Below are 21,369 nucleotides of genomic sequence, written 5' to 3' on the forward strand. Positions count from 1 at the left end.
TTCACCCATTCATCCTAAAGCTACAGCCCTGCCAGCTAGCCTATAAGCAGTATCTCACAGGAGCTAACAGTAACCATTATCAGAAAACATCTTAAAACCAACAAGCCAATAAACACCACGGCAGCCAAGATCGCATGGCAACGGGTGGCAGCTTGGAGGCACGCAGCCGCAATCAGGTTTTAAAGCTGGGTGCCATGACCCACAACTCAGAGGCCAGGCATGGAGAAATGGACACAAAGGGGGACAAGGCTCTTGGGTGAAGAACTGCCAGGACCACCTTCAGCACTTTCCCAACCAGAAGATGCAGCCATACTATCCTCGTCTGGTACAGAAGCATCTTCTTAGCCACACAGGTGCCTCACATAATTGGGTGAGAGCCCTTTAGCAGCAGGTCCCCTCCTCTGGGGAGTTGCTTCACTACAATCCAGGCATCGTATTTTAGGCTTCAGTTTGAGCAAGGTGCTCCTAGAGGCAGCAGCTCATCAGGCTACCTCTATGTGGCTATGGAGCTCTCCAAGGTCCTGAAGGTGCTCTGTGGGCCTTGAACTCTTGCCTCGGCATCTGGGAGGGACACTGCCCAGCTCTCCCAGGCAGCCTTGGGTTCCTGTAGAACAGAACCCTGGGAAAACTGTGAGGCAGTCAAACACTGGGGCAGTGAAGCCACATAATAGATCAGTGGGGAAAGATACAGCCAGAGAACAGAATTCCTCAGGCACTAAACCAGAATCAGAAGCATTATGGTACAATTCCACTGGTCCTTTTCATAGCCTGACATTTGCTGAGCTGGTATCCTCAGTTCCATTCTCTCCCTGGAGGCCAGCTTCACCTGAGTCTCTCGTTCAAGACCCCTGGCACTCTGCAAATGCTAATAATGTTGCAGCAACAACCACTCTGCTCCCAAAAATGTGCCCCCATAGAAAAGTTTTCAGCAGCTTCCTAAATATCCCTACTGAGCTGTTCCAACTGGCAACCTTGGCTATGAAGCTACCACAGAGGAGGCCCTGCTCCTTATCACTCCTTAGCCCAGACAGCAGAGGGACCCAAAGCAAAAACACCTCTGAAGAACTTAGCATCTAGGAGACTTCGTATAGGATGAGGCACCCCTGGAAGTATCCCAACAAACAAACACACACTGCTAAAAGTTGCTAGTTGGCCTTTTAAATGTTTCTATACACAATGCTGAGCCTTCTTGGCACAGAGCTCTGAGCTTCTGCATGGTGTCGAACATGGATTTATTTATTTTCATAATAAATGCAAGCGAAGAAACTTGCATTTGGCAAAAACCATAAAACACAGAAGCAAAGAGAGCATCTTACCTGCATCATTTAAAAAAGCATCTAAGGATGGCCACCTCTCGTCATCCGGTATGAATGTGCCGTTAATGGTGGTGTTAAACTTCCGGACACACTTCTGCCTCAGATTTCCCATGAAGAGTTGGAGCCCTATGAGGGCGAAAACACTCAAGCAAAAAACGGTCAAGATCATCACATCGGCAAGTTTCTTAACTGACTGGATAAGGGCACCTACGATGGTCTTCAAACCTAAGGAGACAAAGGTTAGCAGGTTATAGGACGAGATACAAAAGTGCAAGAGCATTGTACGGGTATTAAAAGTCAGTACTAGTAGCATCTACAAGACACCCACCCCAAGTATCTCCCAGTTGTGAATGCATGGCATAGGTAGAGTTCCCATCGAATTTCACTGGTAGTGAAATTCGGAGAGAATTTGGAGGCTCCAGCTCAGGCAAAACATCTGTTGGAAGTCTGAGGGAAATGAAAATAATTCTGGTAAGACTAGTGAAATGAGGCAGGGAGTCTGCCCCGCTCTGTGCAATGTGAAAGTAAAGACTGTTCCATCCTTATGTCCCAATTTCTTCCAGACATTTTCCTCCCTACTGATCTGGTATAGTTCTGATAATCTCAATGGGACGTTTGCCATTAATTCCAGAAGGTTTGGCTTGCACCTGGTGTTTGTAAATGCGGTATTAAGGTTCCAGTCCTCAACCACTTGGGGATCAATGAAATGCTTTAAGAAGCGGGGTCAAAACTGGTGAAACACAAGAACAATGGCTGGTTCTATATTTGTAATAGCTGCCAAGGGGTTATGCCTATAGCATCAGCTCCAAGGTTTCAGAAGGCCTTGGGCAAGTTCCCCTACATGAGCTCCCATCCCTCAATTTATCTACCTCTGCAATATAGCAAGTCCAGGGGGCTCTTGTCAGTTGGACTCCACCTGGAGTGTGGACCATCAGCAGATTCCTGAAGGTGCCACCCCTTCACACTGACTCTGTGTGTATGTTTGCAGAACATCTGATAACAAATGGTGTTTTTTTAAGATGAGGAAAAGGCTGTAACTAAGCTCCAAGCCAGCAAGATAGGGTGTACACATATACTCAAATAAACTTTGTATTTCTGGTTTGTGTGTGTGCGATTTCAAGTTCTCAAACAAAAGACTCTACAGAACCAGAAACCAACATCCTAAATTCCCTGTACTTTTACAGAAGTCAGTGCCACCGAATTCAATTGGGCTTAACACCAGGTATAGGATTGCTGCCTTTGTGAATTTTCGACAGCGGGTGAAAGTAAGATCCCCTGCCCAGAAATGTAAAGGTTTACAACTGGATTCTCATCATTTTGGATTTCAGCGTTAGGGGTGAACTTGGAAAATTAGTTAAACTTAGAATGCATATAAAATTTGGCTTTGATTCTGGTGATTCATTGGTTGGGTAGGAGGAAATCCCTAGTGCTCGACTTCGATAGGACCAGATTTTGGTATGCAAGAGGTAATTAGCCAAAGAAACTGGCCCAATGGTGAAACGCAGTAGCAACTTCTTAAAGAAAAACAGGTGTTCAGGTGAGTGGAGTGGGTTGGTTTGGCTGTCTGTGTTGTTGACAGGTAGTTGTTGCCAAATTTGCAAATTCCTTAATGCTGTGTTGTTCAGGAAACCCCTATGGCTACTGGAAACTTGTGGCGGGGAGTTCCTCAATGAGAAGATCAGTCATGGCAAATAAGCTTCCTGGATAGAAAGCTTGGCCACCACTCAATGCCATCTAGACCAGGACTGCCTGCACTACCTGACAGCAACTCTCCAAAGACCCAGGTGGGAATCTTTCCCATCTCCAGCTACCTCAGGTCCTTCTCAGCTGGCAACTGAAGGCAGGAAACTTCTGCATGCGAAGTGTGTGCTTAGCCTGTGGTCTGTTAGACGAATAGAGAGCTCTTCACTTACACTGGTCCAGCCAGCCCAGCAGCGACTGCCTTTAGTGAACTCTCCAAGGTCCCAGACAAGAATATTTCTGCTGGAGATCAGTGGTGCAGTGAAGGGGGAGTTTAGAGCAGGAGAGATGGAGTCATCTTCTTGGACACCGTGATGAATGCAAACTCTCCTTGTCCCGGCAAGCCAATGAAGGGATAACAAAGCTTTCAAGTTTGTTTGTGACTTATCACCATAGAGGAAGACCAAGCAGAGGCAGGGATGCTTAATTTTCTTTCCTTTGATGACGTTCCTACTTCCTGCCAGCATTTTAATGGTAACGCTTCTTTGCGAGATTGTTTGTGTTCTTAATTAAATGCTATCAGTTGCATTTCAGCTGGCTGAAGGTCTCTTGGTAAAGCTCAATGTGTTTTACAAGCTGAACCAATGTAATCATTTAGCAGCATCACCCGCTTCAATGGAGTTTATTCCACTGAAAATATGAACAGGATTGTATTCATGCTGATCCTAATAAATGGAGCTTTATGCAGTGTATTGCCGCTCTTTGGGTTTATGTGCATTTATAAAAAGGCTGGCGTTTCGGACTCTCGTCTGCTATGAGAGCTGTCATGGTGAACGCCATTAGATTTTTGCTGGAGACTGATGTTGAAAAAAATGTTGAAATATGCATTCATAAAGAAACCAGAAGCATTTTTACTGGGCACTGTGGGGAGTGATATAAATAGAAAGGAATGTAAGCTCTTTTTATATGCAATAACAGCAGCAAGAATATTACTGGCCCAAAAATGGAAGCAAGAAGAATTACCGACAATTGAAGAATGGAGGATGAAGTTAATGGACTATGCAGAACTAGATAAACCAACAGGAAGGATTCGAAACCGGCGGGACCAGAAATTCACGGAAGACTGGAGTAAATTTACGGACTACTTGAAAAGTATTTGTGAAGACCAGACAACGTTTGTAGGTTTGCAGGAAGTTTTGTGAGGAGTATTATTGGAAGTATTGCAAAAATGGAGAAAGGGAAGGACGATTTGTTAAGAGATGTAAAGTCAAAGAGCATTGGATGTGTTCTCAAGAGCATCTTCCATTCACATGCGTTAGCAGAGAGGCCCAAGAGGAGCTGTGTGGACCCTAAAATGCCCCCCAGCATCTTCTGTAAGAGAGATAGGTCCCATAGCAAGCACCTATGGGTTTCTCAGCAGAACTGGTTTGGAAGGATTCTGAGCAGGCGGAAAGTCTGAAAGCCATTGCGTTGAGGGAATGTTCTCGCGGAGCCACACAGCAACAGGGTCGGTGCAAAAAGGCAGGCAGATCAGCTTTCTAATGATTCTATTTCAACAGAACAGGGAACAGAGCAGCCAAATAGTCCATCAATTAGAAATCCATTTGGATCCTGTTTCTAAAGGCAGGTCCAGCCCAGACCTCCTCCCGTTGCAGTTTGTTAAAAGCTGGCTTGCTTCTCAGACTCCGTCTTCATTGTCCCTGGATTAGTCTTTATGTTTCCTCCTCTCGGGATTGTGAGCTCAGTCTCTCTCAGAGAATAATGCTGATCAAGCACAAAGAAGAGCTGTGCACCACCTTTCACACATCAGTGACCATTGCATGAAGATGTCTCGACGGATTGCGAACTAGCTTGAAGGGGGAGCGCAGACAGAAATGAACTAAGCTAAGCAAGACTTGCTTAACAGAAACCATCTACCGCAAAAGGGCAGGTGCACGTAAAACTGGCAGAAACATTCTATTTCTTTTAGCACACATGAATAGCCTGTTAAAATGATATTCCTGGCAAAGTGTGCTTTTTGAAAAGGCTCTGGTGGTGGAAGGCAATATAATACAAGAGCTGGGAATATAAGGGGGCACCAGAAAATGTCTGAGCAAACATAAGTAAGGGGCAGCAAGAACAGTCTAAAGGTAAAGGGACCCCTGACCATTAGGTCCAGTCGTGACCAACTCTGGGGTTGCGGCGCTCATCTCGCTTTATTGGCCGAGGGAGCTGGCGTACAGCTTCCGGGTCATGTGGCCAGCAGGACTAAGCCGCTTCTGGCGAACCAGAGCAGCGCACGGAAACACCGTTTACCTTCCCGCCAGAGCGGTACCTATTTATCTACTTGCACTTTTGATGTGCTTTCGAACTGCTAGGTTGGCAGGAGCAGGGACCGAGCAACGGGAGCTCACCCCGTCGTGGGGATTCGAACCGCTGACCACCTGATCGGCAACTCCTAGGCTCTGTGGTTTAACCCACAGCGCCACCCGCGTCCCATCTAAGAACAGTCTAGTACCTACTTAATGAGGCACCATTTGGGCAGCTGCCATGTCAAAGACCTGAGGAGCAGAGAGCTAACTGAGACAAGTCATACAACTAAGGCCAAATATCCCTGTCTGGCAGAGTAAGGATGAGCCACGCTTCTGCGTTCTTTCATCTTGTTCCCCTCCTCCAGTTCTTCACTCACTTCTTTCGTTCTCTCCTCCCCAGGTGTGCTAGGCTTTGGCGAAGTCATGCTAGTTAAGGACAGACAGAAAAGCCCTGCAAGATCAGACCCGCGGTATATATCCAGCCCAGCATCCTGTTCTCACTGCGACCAACCAAATGCCCACGGGAAGCATGCAAGCAGAAACTGAGAGCGATAACACTCGCCCCTTCCTGTAGTTTCCAGCAACTAGTATTCAGAAGCCTATTGCCTCTGACAATGGAGGTAGAAAACAGCAATCATAGTTAGTAGCCATTGATAGCCTTGTCCTCCGTGAATTAGTCTAATCCTCTTTCGGGGGCTATCACTGTTTCTCGTGGGAGTGAATTGAATGGTTTAATTATATGCTGTGTGAATAAGTACTTTCTTTTGTCTCTCCTGAATCTTCCAGCGTTCAGCTTCAATGAATGTCAGCGCAATCTAGCATTATGAGCGAGAGAAGGACTTTCCTCTATTCACTGTCGACGTGCTGCATAATTTTATACAATTCTAGCAGGCCGCCTCTTACTTGCTGCCTCTAAACAGAAAAAAGAGAGCCTCAAATGCTGCAAGCTTTCCTCATTAGGGTTGCTGCTTTTTGAACCTTTTCCCAACCTTGCAATGTCCTTTTTGAGGTGAGGCAAGAAGAACTTTACACAGCATTCCTAAAGCGGTGGCACCATAGATTGGTATAATGGCATTATAGGGTGATGCTTGAACTGGGAAATGATGGTTCAAGGGCTCATTTCAAACCAGGGTGTGAAACCTGGATTTCGCAGCCAGTTTTCATATCCTGATTAGCAGGGAGCCCTTAAACCACAGGTTTGTGGATTGAGCATCATGGGGAAATGATGGGAGGTTTTGCTTCTGTACATGAGTCTGGCAAACCGCTCTGAGCTGAAGCATTCCTTCCTCGCCCACCCTAGAATGTTCAGTTCACATTGACTTCATGAAACATCGTACCCTGACCGGTTCTTACTGCATGGTTGACCACATCTATGAATGTGATGGTTATGCCCTTTTAAGTTTTGCTATATCAATCACTAGTAATAGTTTAATAAGGAGGTTTTCATACCTGTCCAACTCTGTGTTCCCTTTCCCAACCTTTAATCTATTGATGATTAATGCCTATATGCAACTCTTGCATATGATTTGTGTTAACCAATCACCAACAAGCACATATGTGGCAATGCTGTAATATTCAATAAAAGGGACTCTCTGAGACATGCTCGAGAGATGCCTCCCATATGACACTTGTCACTCGTCTGTTGTTTATTTCAACCCAACAGGGAAATGTGGCTTAAAGAGACTAAAATAACATTTGTTCTCGAGCTGTGTGAAAGTGTGCACTATGCAAGACATACCATGCAGGATTTCTTGGTATAAACCAATAAAAACCTCTCAGCGTGTCCCAAAAGTGTGATTTGCCTGGAATCCCATTACTACTATATCTACCATTTGGAGTCAGTGCATTATAGTGGCTAAAATGTCAGAGTAGGAATGGAGAGACCTGGGTTCAAATCCAGACATAGAGCTTGTTACATGACCTTTGGCCAATCACCACTCCACAACCTAACCTACTTCACAGGGTTGTTGTGAGGAGGGGTGTGGGTGTGATAAATATGTGTATAAACCATTAACATTCTTTTTTATTTCTTACTCCTTTCTTGGAACTGCTGTGTTAGATATGGTTACAGAAGGAGAGATAGCTAAACCACAGTCATAACCCTGTCCCTTGCTCGTAAGCTTCTAAGTTTAGGGAAGCTTTTAATGTTTGACAGACTATTGTATTTTAATACTTTGTTGGAAGCCACCCAGAGTGGCTGGGGAAACCTAGCCAGATGGATGGGGTATAAACAATAAATTATTATTATTATTATTATTATTATTATTATTATTAGGAAGAGACTTGCTGTATGTGATCGAGCGACAGGCTGTGTGTCCTAACCCTTTCTCACGTTTATCACAGTATTAATATGCCAGGTCTCTTATCAGGGGTTTCAAGCAATCATCGTAGCAATGCATATCACGAATGAAGCAGCGTTTTTAATCAGTTGAGGATTAAAGATCGAACCCAAACTTGCAAAAAAAACAACAACAAACGTTGAAAGGGGGGGGGGGGCAGAATCAACACAGGAACATAGTAAGCGGTTTTCTTATTTTTATGTTTAAAGAAAACAAACTATCAAAAAGCAGTTGTTCACCCGGGGTAGGTTTATGGGAGATGCAGCCCTAATATTACTAATTTTTCAGGTCAGTTTCCAAACTGTGTTCTATTCATCCAGTTATTATGGTTTTAAATAGAAATATAATCCCCTCAGTGTTGGGTTTTTTTTCATGTTTAATCTTCTCAGGCATCAGAACATTTCATTTTGATTCTTATAACCCACCCCCTCTCTGCAGCCCGTGAAATTCAACCTACAGGCAGGTGTGTGCAATGTGTTGTCTATTAAAGCAAGCACAAACCACCAACCCAGTATAATTGTGTGGAGGCCCTCCAGGCCCAAAATGTCTCTGTTTGCCACCTGCCCGGGACTACATATGGTCCCGAGTATGGCGGGAAACAATACACGGCTGATGGGTGCCATTTTGTCTGGCGGATAACACGTTACGGAGGATCCTGGTGTGAAGAATCCTCTGCCGCTTTGCAGGACACTTCTTGAAAAGTAAGATCTTTGCAGACTGCATGAAAAGTGACATCATTTATTGTCAGGACCAACTATTTTTGCCCACAAAGATTTGACTTGAGGGAGGAATATGGATGCCATTTTAATGGGTGTCTGTTACGTGTTAAAATTACTTACAAGGCTTCCAGATAATTTTGTGTTGAGTCACTTCAACCCACCCCTAAAACGGTGGGGAATGTAACTTTCTCTTCAAATTAACTCTGTTTCTGCCTATATATATATATATATATATATCATAGGCGAGTCCCCCTGCGCATGTTCTATTTGCTTGTATGTTTTAATATCGTTTCAAGGCTGCATTTTTTGTTTTTAACTAGTATTGTTTTTATATTAAAAGTATGTTGTACTCTTAAGAGATTTAAGAAACAACAGCACATCAAGCTGTTTAGAAATGCTGTTTAAATAAATAAATCCAGGAAGATTAAAGCCATTTTGAGCCAAAACCACCATTGACAACAGTGAGGGAGGAGGCCAACCCAATCAGGCCCCTGATTCTGACTACCATTGTCAGCTGTCTGAGAGAAGAGCTGTGTGACAGGAGCTGTCCTGCCTTCCTGGCCTGGATGTTGTGACCAGCTCTGAACTTCCTGGCTCTGATCGGGGGGGGGGGGGGGCGAAGGGAGTGGCGAAGTTTTTCAGGGGAGGGTCTGCTCTTTACAAAGGGCAAGACGTCCAGAACCGCCACTGGCATCGGCTGCAACCTGAAGAGCTTGCTTTTCCCATCTTCCCTCCCATTCCCTTTTTTCCCTCCCATGTCATGATTTCTTATACTGTGAGCCTCAGGACAGGGTCCGGGGCTTAGATCTGATTTATGTTAAGCCAGTCCGAGAGCCTGAAAGGGGATACAAATATTGTACGTAATTAATGTCCCACTGGGTGAAGGGTGAATTGTGTCCTTAAATCTCTCTTGCTGCCTTTGGCAAAGCCATGCCCAGGAATCGCCATCTTCTTTCCTGGTCGTCCTCCTCCTATGCCTTTTATGGCTTAGGGCCCTTGTACTTACGGGACCACCTCTCCTGGTCTGCCCCACAGAGGACCTTAAGGTCCATGAATAATCATAGTTTAGAGGTCCCGGGCCCTAAGGAAGTTAGATTATCCTCCACCAGGGCCAGGGCCTTCTCAGTGATGGCTCCGACCTGGTGGAATGCTCTGTCCCAGGAGACCAGGGCCCTGCAGGATTTAACGTCCTTCCGTAGGGCCCGTAAGACAGAGTATTCTGCCTGGCTTTCAATCTGAACCTGGCCTGATCTTTTGTTCCCCTTCCTCTGGGATCCCACAGCTGGTTCTCCCCTGGTCTCCTTCCTGGCCCAAGTGGGACTAATTTAGCCAGCTAGCCCTAGTGATCATCTAATGTTTATTGGACGGCTTTCCCCCCTAAATTGATTTTTGATTCTCGATTTTATTGTTATTTACGTTTTATACCGTATTTTGTGCTGGTTTTTTTGTAGCATCAATTAAGTGTTTTAAATTTGTTGTTAGCCGCCCTGAGCCCGGTTTCCTGAACCGGGAAGGGCGGGGTATAAATAAAAAATTATTTATTATTTATTTATTTATTTATTTATTTATAACTGCATCCTGCCATGCAGAAAGGAGATGCGTGAAGGCTTTCCGACCACAGAAATAAAAGCATTGCATGAAAGCCTGATAGCTGCCTGTCAGGATGCTGTTACAGGCACGAGAGCAGAGGAAGTAAAAATTACAGCTGGCCACCCTAGCCTTTTCCTAAATGGTCTTTAGGTGATCTCTTGGGGGCAGAGAGAAGAGAAAACTTTGCTTAAAGGTCTCTGCGCTCCCCAGAGCTAGCTGCCATGTTCTGAAAGGTGATTGCTAAGATGTATTCGAACTTCAGCGGCGATTCAATCTGCAGCGGAAAATAATCCATCGTTGATATGATGCCAATGGGAAGCAACAGCATTACGGCTTAACGGGATGGGCTGTTTACTGAGCTGCAAAGGCATCGGTTTAACTCCTTCCACCCAAGCATAAAATTGAACTGCGTGGAAGCAAAGTCGCTCATTAGACCCGAGGGGAAAGACCTTTTACGGCCAATGGGGCGACTTTTTCCTGAGCGTCTGTGGCATTTCTGAGGTGCCCTTTGGAAATTGGTTCCTTTGAGAAGCGCTATGCTATGCTTACCCCACTGATTATTTTGCTTCTTAAACAAGGCCAAGTTGAACTGTTACTCCACCCTCTCCATTTCATTGCCCCATTTGTAAGAGGCAAATTGGGAGGCCCCTTTTAGTGATTTTTTCAGAGCCGGGGAGAAAAGAGAAAATACAGTGGTGCCTCGCAAGACGAAATTAATTCGTCTTGTGAATTTTTCGTCTTGAGAAGCACGGTTTCCCATAGGAAATACATTGACGGTTTCGCATAGGAATGCATTGACGAATGCACAAGACATTTTCGTCTTGCGAAGCAAGCCCATAGGGAAATTCGTCTTGCGAAGCAACTCAAAAAACAAAAAACTCTTTCGTCTTGCGAGTTTTTCGTCTTGCGAGGCATTCGTCTTGAGAGGTACCACTGTATAGGTAAATTGCTAGCCACAGCAGAAAGCGCTTTTGTCCAGCAGGTGGTAATTAGTGGTCATGAATGTGTAAATCTATCAATTTCTTTTTTTTCAAATGTAGGGTTGGTTCTCCACTTTTCCACATCAGTTTGCTATTTAGCTATTTATCTATCTATCTGTTTTATCTGTCTATTTATCTATCATCTATCTATCTATCTATGTTGATCACTCATAGACATTTTAGTGTGACACTACCCTAATATACACATTTTTGCAGAGCAATTTTTCTTAATATAATGCATTTTGTATATTATTATTATTATTATTATTATTACTAACAAATGCTTCTTTATGCACACTTTACCTCAGTATATGCATTTCTTGCCTGGAGAAACCAAAACTGACATTCTTCCTCATCTCTACATATTTTCGAATTCCTGTTTTTATATGCCTTTATATTACTGTTTTTCTTATTTTGTGTTGCATTTCTGTTCAAACAATATTGCAGCTGTATATATATACAGTCATACCTCGGGATAAATACGCTTCAGGATAAGTATTTTTGGGTTGCGCTCTGTGGAGACCCAGAAGTAACAGAGTGTGTTACTTCCGGGTTTCAACGCTCACACATGCGCAGACGGTCAAAATGAAGTCACACGCATGCGCGGAAGCAGCAAAACACGACCCGCGCATGCACAGATGTGCTGTCGCGTCTTATGTTCTGTTCAGGATGCAAACGGGGCTCCAGAACGGATCCCGTTCGCATCCCGAGGTACCACTGTATCTCCGTTTATAAATGCTTTAAAATAAATTATAGATATATTACAGGTTGGGCTGAGCCCCAAAGAAGCAATCTTCATGAACATGTGCCCACCACCATTAAAAAGTGCAGTGATTTCTGGGACGGAGAGGAAGCAGGGGTGATAAAATTAAAGAATTGAATGGAACTTGCTACCACGTGAGGCAGTGATGGCCACAAACCTAGATGGCTTTAAAAGAGGAATAGACAAATGCATGGAGGAAGGGAGGGCTATTGATGGCTACTAGCCATGCTGGTGCCTCTACAGCCAGCATTGTCTCTGAATACTAGTTGCTGGAAACCGAAGGAGGGGAGAGTGGGTCTGGAGTTCGAATCCTGATTGCGTGTTTCCTAGAGGCGTCTGGTTGGCCTCTGTGGCAACAGGATGCTGGACTAGATGGTCCTCTGGCCGAATCCAGCAAGCTTTTATTGTGTTCTTAAATTCACAGTGAGGCTCCCTCACTCCACGCCGCCCCCAAACAGAACGAAGACAGGAACACTGCCTGACCTTTACCTGGAATTGGCTTTGCGACAACACCACACAAATCCAATTTGCCAAATGAGTTCCCCAATTGGTTGGGATCGCTCAAGTAAGGAGGGCAATCAGTGGGAAGAAATGGTACCATAACAGCAGCAAAGAGGAAACAACTGCTGTGAACCGTGGGGAAAAGGAGGGGACATGGGAAAAGTTAAAAACGGAAAGGTGTTTCCAGGGAATATTTTGGGCTCTTGAAAACATTCACAGGCAAATATTTGGGACACCTCTAATAATCCACAGAATGGGGCAACTGCTTCCACGTGCCACCGGGGCTCTGGGCTCGCGTCTCTCAAAGAGCGGCTCTACATGCCACATGATAAACAACGTTTGGACCTGGAGAGGATATCAAAAGCATTCTGTGGCGTGGTTGTCTGCTCAAAAGTGCAGATGGGTCTGAAATCGCACTGGATGTGAAACCTTTCAACGTGCCCAGCCATCTTGGGAGAATGTGTAAGCTACAAGGGCCAGCAACGTTTATTGCAATCTTTTCTTTGTTTTTCTGAAGGAGAAACGGGATGTTGCTGGGCTACAGCTCCTATCAGCCCCAGCCAACGTGGCCAATATTCAGGGATGATGGGTATTCCAGCATCTTCTAGAGGCCACTGCACCGGCTCCATTTGCAAAGGAGTAGGGAAAATGATTCCCAGCCTCCACTGTTGGGGGCAGCATGCCTGTGAAAACCAGCTGCTTGGCATCACCAGTGGGGAGAATCCTGCTGTCATGCTCACGTTCTGCTTGCAAGATTCCCACTGGCATCTGGCTGGGCCCTGTGAGAACAGGATGCTAGACTACTTTGGCCCGTGGCCTCATCCAGCCCACAGGCTCTTCTTATGTTATTATGTCCGTAGACAGTTCCTTCAGGCTGTTGAGGAAGGCCCGTGTGGTGGGCTTATGTGTAGGCAAGGGCCATAATTCAATGACGGATATCATGCTTTCGATGCAGAAGGTCTCCGGTCTAATGCAGTTAGAAGGATCTGGTGGCAGCTGGTGGGAAAGACCTTCGGATGAGACCTTGGAGAGATGCTGTCAGTCAGTGGCTCAACTGAGCTCTGTTGATCTGGTCTAAGGCACCACCATACATTCTAAGTGGGAGCAGTGATATCCTGGAAGGATAGCATCTGAATTAGCCAGAGTGCTTGCATGTGAAGCTGTAGTCCAGAAGTGCAAATCCGTAAAGCTCGCTGATCATGGGTTGTAGCTTGCTTGCTGCTTGGCAATGCTTTTTGCAGCCAAACTAGATATGCCATGAATTGTGTGGATGTAACTAGCATGCCATCTTTCCCCCACCCCTTTTTTGGTAACATAGGTTACTTGAAATTCAAACAGCAGCTCCAGAGAACACGTTTTTGTTGGGACGGTGACAAAGAGTTCAACCTCCCTTCTCTACTCCCAACCCTGAGGCTGCTAAGTCCCAAAACAAAAGATGCGCACATTAATTGCATCAACACAATTAGAATTGTGTTCAGGTTGACCCTCAGGGAGAGAGAGGGCCAGGACTTTTACAGAGTCCCTGGCAGGATGCCACAGGTAGATGCTGAGCCGAGTTCAGCTTGGCAGGTTGTAAGTCAGGCAGTCTATACACTTGCATGCAGACATAGACTGCTCCACTATAAGCTGTAATACAATTAAACTAGCAAACAACAGTCAGTAAACCAGAAACCTTGCAATTAATGCTCAGACTAAAGCCATGACCAAAAATCCCCCCTCTAACAATTTCACAGAGCCGTTGGTTTCCTGTGAATGGGAAGGGGGATTTTTGGCAGTTTTCGGGTGGCTGGAAAAAATTCACATATTTTTGTTGCAGGTGGTGGGGTTGATGTTCCTTAAGACAAGATTGCCAAGGTGGCTTTTTAAATTATTATTAGACTTGGCATCCTATTGGCTGCCTTTTCAATTGTTTAAAGGTACATAGAAATGACACAAAGTACTATCATCCCCATGGACCATTTGAGCTTGAAATCTCAGCCAGGACAGCTGCTAAAAAGGCTTGCGGTTGGAGCAACTATGAGTCCTTCTTTTAACTTGTAAAAAGAGAACAACAACAAAAAAGACCCTTAGGCCATCTTGTTTTAAGGTAAACCAACCAAAATTGACAGTAACTTTCTCCAGTACCTTCAGAGTCAGCTCCCCACCCAAACCAAAAGTTTCAGCACAGCTCTAACTCATACACACTCAGCAAGGTGATACCACAGTGATCAGTTTTACTGGCACGTCTCAATCTCTTGGTGCAACAAATAATTAGCAGCGCTCGACATCAAAGCTGTTAATATTATCAGAGTCACGCACATTTAGGACACCATCAGAAATTATTCTTGCGTGGTACAACCCTCCCGGGAAGTTCTCCTGCACAAGCACCACTGAAATAAACAGGACTTGTGCGGTCTTGCACCGCTTCCATTTGTTTCAATGGTTAGTGTGCCCAGGGTGACTTCCGGGTGGGTTCTGCCTCTAAGTCTGGCATCCAACTGCAAATGAGGATCAACTAAAGGGGGGGAAAGCAGCATTAAAAACAGCAAGCAAAACCGAGCCTTGGAAATCAGGGAGCATTCCTCAACACCACCCAAGCTCTCCTACAAAAACCAAACACGTTATTTGTGTTATTGCTCTTTGTGGCATCCGTACCAGATGTTGGCAATCAGCTAAGATACACATCAAACTTTTTTTCCCCCTTCCTGTTTCTTGGAGAGGCAGAGGAAACTGTGATTAGCACTGTGCTTGTTAGCACCTTGTCTAGTCTCATCTCCCTGCAGAAGGCTTTCCCTTTTCTTCCTTTCTTTGTTAATTAAAGAGTGTTTTCCTGAGTCGGGCAAGTGGGTGCGCAACAGAAATAAATAATAGATTCCAGTGAATGTGCGGCATTGCTAGTTACGGGAGGAACTCATGGGCCAGAAGTTCATTCAATCTTGTCAATATTTTATCTTTCCTGCCCTGCCCAATTACTGCAGTGTAGGGATGAGGAGCCTGTGAAACACCAATCAACTCTTGGTCATTGACCATGCCTCCTGGAATTGGTACTCAACAGCTACATGGCCACAGATTCCCAATCCCTGCTCTGTTGAGGGGCTCATAGGGATGCATGTACGTCCCCTTGTAACATTACATTAGGTATTATTATTATTACTGTCTAAAAATGGAGCCCCCCTTTGACAGTTCTCACATGTTCCACCTGAGAAAGAAGTTCATATTCACTTCGGCAACCTAGGAATGCTGTGGGACCCCATGAGAAATGTCACGAGTCCTACCAAAACTCTGTTGGTTCCCCTTCTGGTTCCTCAGATGTTTCACCTGTAGAAGGACCCTGTCACGGGCCAGGAGTCAGCTTCACCTGCTGAACAGCAGCCTGAAGGGGGAAAAGGCGGAATGACTTGACTTGCAGCTGATCAGCCTTCAGGGACAGGAAGAGAAGGTCATTCCGCATTCTCCCACTTCAGGCTGCTGTTCAGAAGGTGAAGCTGTCTCCTGGCCCACAACACTCCAACATTCTCAATGAATTTCACATTGGATGAAGTTTCTACCCATGTTCATCCCTATTAGACTGGGGCAAAGGTGGGGGGGTCTGTAGCCCTTATGAAGTCTTCGTAAATCTGTATCTGTATCTATCAATATCTATCTATTTTTATGGAAAAAAGACTTGTCCTATTGACTCCAGCACCTGGTGTGGTGGCCAAGACATATTATAAGAGGCAGAGATCAGCTGGGCTTAGTGCCACAACTGGAACACCCTGCTAATTGCAGCTACAACAAAGTTTCGTGGTGACTCTTGGGAGTTCACACTAATGAAAAGTACCTGGATAATTCAGGGAAAAGGAAAAAAGGGTCTCCAAGAAGACTAAAGGCAAGCATAGGCACATCCCACCCGTTTTCATAGGGGTCTGCACATCCCACCCGTTTTCACTGAAAATGTTAACTGAACTTTGATGAAGGGCAGCATTTACACATTTTTAAAGAATAAATTAAATAATGGTAATTTGGAGGGGCCTGCTTAGAATAAACCAGCTCAAGCCTTTTCCAAGGAAGCTCCTAAGGGTTTGGATGAGACAGCTGGAAACTTTGTACTTAGGATATAGGTTAAGCAAGGAGATGGGGAAAGCACCAAGATCAGTGGAACAGAAGGGAGACCAACTCTGGTGCTTCTTGTACTAAGCTGTTTGTTGTTGTTTAGTCGTTTCGTCGTGTCCGACTCTTCGTGACCCCATGAATCAGAGCACACCAGGCACTCCTGTCTTCCACTGCCTCCCACAGTTAGCACTAAGCTGTTTATTTAGCTTCAATAATAATAATATTAAAATTAGCATAGAAGTATACCATTTTTATTAATGCTTAAAAGTGCAAAACCATGCACATTAGAAGTGATTTAAAAGAACAGAGGCTTTAAAAAAAATCATGTACAGTAACTTGTCTTTTTTTAGGTACTTTTTAAAGGCACTTCACACACACACACACACACACACACACAGTATTGTGCTTTTAAGTATTATTACTAATGTTGCACTTTTGTATTATTTTCAGCATTATCATGATTTGTATTGTGTGTAGCTCCTGACAAAGGGGGCTTACCTCCTAAATGTCTCGAGCTAAACAAATAGTTGAACTAAATAAACAGCTTATTGCAAGAAGCACCAGGGCCTGTCTCTCTTTGGGGACATAGGGCAGTAGGTATACCCCTCAACTGCCCCGATTAAATTGGGACATCCCATGGACACCCAAAACACACAATTTTTTGCCTCTGCTGTCTCATGAGAGTCATGTGACTTGCATGAGAGCGCAATCAGGAAGACACACGTCCTAGTTTTCAGCCTCAACCTGTTGGAGGGTATGGTAAAGGTAAAGGTAAAGGGACGCCTGACCATTAGGTCCAGACGCGGCCGACTCTGGGGTTGTGGCGCTCATCTCGCTTTATTGGCCGAGGGAGCCGGCGTACAGCTTCCGGGTCATGTGGCCAGCATGACGAAGCCACTTCTGGCAAACCAGAGCAGCGCACGGAAATGCCGTTTACCTTCCCACCGGAGTGGTACCTATTTATCTACTTGCACTTTGACGTGCTTTCGAACTGCTAGGTTGGCAGGAGCAGAGAGCTCACCCTGTTGCGGGGATTCGAACCGCTGACCTTCTGATGGGCAAGTCCTAGTCTCCGTGGTTTAACCCACAGCGCCACCCGCGTCCCATGGAGGGCATGGTAGCACGATGCAAAAGAGGATGAGGCTTCTGTCCCTTTAATAGTCATGCAGAAGAGGGCAGCTTCAGCAGGTGTAGCTTGTCATGCAAATCCCATATATTTTGCAGCAAGTAAAGGTACAGGGAGCCCTTTCCTCCTTCACATCTGGCCACCCTTTGGGGACAGGACTTGGTACATGAAGACCTGCCTTGTCCTACTTTCTGAAAGTAGTTCTGGCTCATGGCACTGAGGGCTGAGTCCTGCAAGCAACTCCTGATACCCAGCATCCTCTGCTGCGACGCTGGTTCACATATCGCTTGGGCTGCTTACACAGTCAGGCCAGTCCTGGCGCCTCAGCTCGGCTCAAGATGGAGACAAGATGGAAGCTGAAGTTTGTGCCCAGGGGGGAAGCCAGTACTTTCTGATTAGCATTCAAGTCAGAGGCAACAGGAACGCACACAGGAAGTTTATTTTGGTTGCTGCCTCATATGCTCTTTCTAAATCACAGCGCTCAGCACTCCGGTTAAAGTTATGGCAGGTCTTCCTGTGTTTAAGCCTTTCCTCAGAGGAACTTCTACCTCACACAATTATTATTCTCTGTTATTATTTCAGCGGAATTACTTAGTTATGCAGGGCGGTGCGCCTCATCTGCACACCAGTCCCAAAATTCACACTGTGTTGTGTTGACAGGACATGCCAAGCCCATCAAATACGTTGTGTGGTGGAGAGCCTGTGTTATGTTTCAACGCGCACACATTCAGCCTCGTTCCTTTTAACCCGGGAAACTGAGAAAAAGCAGATGAGCTGCACTAACAAAACTAGCAGCATTTTTGTGTGTGTCTGATTGTGGGGGTAGTGGGAAGACATATTCCTTGGCTGCCACTGGTGAAATTCAGCGTGAATTTAGTGGTTCCTACTGAGGTGAAGGGACGCGGGTGGCGCTGTGGGTTAAAGCCTCAGCGCCTAGGGCTTGTCGATCGAAAGGTCGGCGGTTCGAATCCCCGCGGCAGGGTGCGCTCCCGTTGTTCGGTCCCAGCGCCTGCCAACCTAGCAGTTCGAAAGCACTCCCGGGTGCAAATAGATAAATAGGGACCGCTTACTAGCGGGAAGGTAAACGGCGTTTCCGTGTGCGGCTCTGGCTCGCCAGAGCAGCGATGTCACGCTGGCCACGTGACCCGGAAGTGTCTTCGGACAGCGCTGGCCCCTGGCCTCTTTGAGTGAGATGGGCGCACAACCCTAGAGTCTGTCAAGACTGGCCCATACGGGCAGGGGTACCTTTACCTTACCTTTACTGAGGTGAAACATCTGAGGGGTATGAGATGGCCGAGTGTGTTGTATGCCTCAAGACTACAGGAGGGCACCCCTTCCCCACTTCCCACTGGCAGATCATTTTCCATTTGCACTTCAAAGTTCAAGAGGACACCCCCTTTTTTGAAAGCTTCTGCCATTAAAAAAACAAAAAAGCTCTATCTGAAATCTGAAGCAGTTCAATCCATTCCCCCCCCCCCCCACACACACCTTCTTCTGCTGCCTGGGTTAAGACTAGCCCTGAAGAACCTTGGGATGAGCCAAGAGTTTTGCATAACGAGTGTAGATGAGACTAGATCGATCAATCAACCTAGATTTAGATCTATAGATCTAGATCTATAAAATCTTGCCACATACTTCAGAGGGCTGGTGCCATGCTGTTGTATATTACACCAGTCCTGTAAGGTGAACAGGAACTACAGTGGTACCTTGGGTTACATACGCTTCAGGTTACAGACTCCGCTAGCCCAGAAATATTACCTCGGGTTAAGAACTTTGCTTCAGGATGAGAACAGAAATGGTGCTCCGGCGGTGCGGCAACAGAAGGAGGCCCCATTAGCTAAAGTGGTGCTTCAGGTTAAGAAACAGTTTCAGGTTAAGAACGGACCTCCGGAACGAATTAAGTACTTAACCCGAGGTACCACTGTAAAGTAATGTAGCAATGGTTGTAAGGGGAAGAATCTGTTCTGGGAGAGACTGTAACCGATTCCCCCACATACAACCATTTCCAAATCACTTCAGTTCCTGTTACTACATGTTCCCTTCTCCTTTCCTGCCTCATTCTGAGGTGCTGGTTTTTCAGCTCAACTTATCGTTGCAAGGTGGCCACGGGTGGGGTGTGGGCACACGTGTTTTTCTTCCCAGTAAACATTTACCCAGCACTCTGCAGCCCTCCTGGCTGCCCACACTTCCTGATCTGAAAAAAGTCCACCGAGAGCTGCTAAGTCTTCCCCTGGGCTTTAATTCCCAGGCAGGCACCTGCACCCCACCTGTGAAAAATCCACTGACATTTCTCTCCCCTTTGATCATTTCCAAATGCAATTTCTTTTCTCAAAAACTGATAGGAAATGGTGGGGGCGGGGGGGGGGGGAGAGAATACACATACAGGAGAAATTTTCAGCAAACCATACCTTAAAAATATACTAAGGGTGCAGATAATGTGTGCTGTTGCTTTGGTGTTCCTGTTTCAACCGTGAAAGATGTTCACAGTGAAGATGTTTGCCATCTAATGGAGTGAAAAAAAATCTTCCCATCTCCTAAATGGATGTTGTTGTTTTTCCTCGCCCACCCCCCTTTTTAAAAGCAGTCTCTTTAGACTATTTTTGACCTGTAATTGCCAACATCTGTTCAGGATAATCATCTACAGGAACTACCATGCACGGGGTTGTTTTGCCACCTTCTCTACCTTGCCATGCAGGTCAGAAATGTTAAACACTGAGGCTGAATGAGACCTGTCCATAGATACACCGAGGGCACATTTGCTTGTTTTCCCCATCGATCTACTTTCAGAGAAAACACCGTCCTCCATTTAAGAGATGAAAGCAACTGTAACTAAGCATCTTTAAATGCTGACAAAGGCAACAGGGGCTGCATGTTTCTTTTGCTAAAAAAAAAAAAAAAAAAAGGCAATGGGAGAGGGAGCCAAAGGTCACGATCTACGGGAATATTCTTCACAATGGAATGAAAAGGAGCCGCAGAAAAGCACAGCAGCACCACGCCATTCATATCAGTGGCCCTTGTGCAGAAGAGCATTTTGGCGGAATTGTGCCCACATTCACTCTGCACTGAGCTACCGACTGATTGGTTGGGTCGGAATTAACTCAGATCGAATGATAATGGCGAGGCAGCCCACAACAGATCCTTCAGATTCTTTATTCCACCCCAAACAAAGCAATGAATGGCATTCGGTTTTAATTTAGCCTGGAGGTCAGCACACTGACAAAAAAATTATTGATCGGCCTTGCAATTTTTTCTCGTGGTTGATATATATTTTTTTTTCATATGTTGCCATTTACCCCAAGATTATTATTTAAAGAGAGAGTGGGGGAGGGGAGAGAGAAGCAACCCAACTCAGATTTAGTCATTTATGTCTAACTAGCCAATCTGAATTTGTTGGACTCCCGTTCCCAAATTGTATGAAAACAGGGCTGCGGGAAACTTTGCAATGCGCATTCTCGGCTCATGATTGTCATGGGCTGGGAAATTTCAGAGCCCTGAAGAGCCCCTCCAAAAATTGCCGGGAGTGGGGTAAACATATGAAAAAAAAGTATTCTATTGACAGGACCCATTCCCCACACTCATCCATTCCCAGGTCAAGTGCCGTTCATTATTTCAAGCTGTGTCCTAGCGACAGCCGTTTTGCTACGGGGAATGGCGCATAAGCTTCTGTGAGTGCACGCAGCCCAAGTGTTTAACCTCAAATTGTTTTTTTCACCTGAAATGACTGAGATTGTTTTCAGCGCGCGAAGAACTCTGAATGTTCGTAAGGCTGATACATTGCCCAGGTCCACAAATTCAGTTATGTATCTGCAAACAAGGGAAAGTCACACACAAGAAGAAGACCGTGACAACAACGCCAGCAAAGTAATGACAGCAGAAGAGAGAGAGAAAGAGGAGAGAGAGAGAGAAAGAAGGGTTTGGGGAGGGACAGGAAAAAAAGTCAATTGTAGCTGAGAGCAGATATGCAAGGATCAGGGCTTCTTACCTGGAATGTAC

The 21,369-nt window shown here is 45.5% G+C and overlaps 1 protein-coding gene across 2 annotated transcripts in view; it reads right to left on the minus strand.

The window, feature by feature from the left end:
• The window catches only part of SCN5A (sodium voltage-gated channel alpha subunit 5), a 307,891-nt gene that overhangs the window by 159,246 nt on the left and 127,276 nt on the right, over positions 1 to 21,369 (minus strand). The window contains exons 6-7 of one of the 2 annotated variants that reach the window (XM_083405984.1): positions 21,089 to 21,180; positions 1,317 to 1,541 (exon numbers count right to left, since the gene is read on the minus strand). In XM_083405984.1, coding sequence (XP_083262110.1) covers positions 1,317 to 1,541; positions 21,089 to 21,180 — 317 coding nt within the window. The remainder of the gene's footprint in view (positions 1 to 1,316; positions 1,542 to 21,088; positions 21,181 to 21,369) is intronic. The other variant, XM_083405985.1, reaches the window with a different exon arrangement.

This window comes from Podarcis tiliguerta, assembly GCF_965153285.1.
Source record: "Podarcis tiliguerta genome assembly, chromosome: 12".
NCBI lineage: Eukaryota > Metazoa > Chordata > Lepidosauria > Squamata > Lacertidae > Podarcis > Podarcis tiliguerta.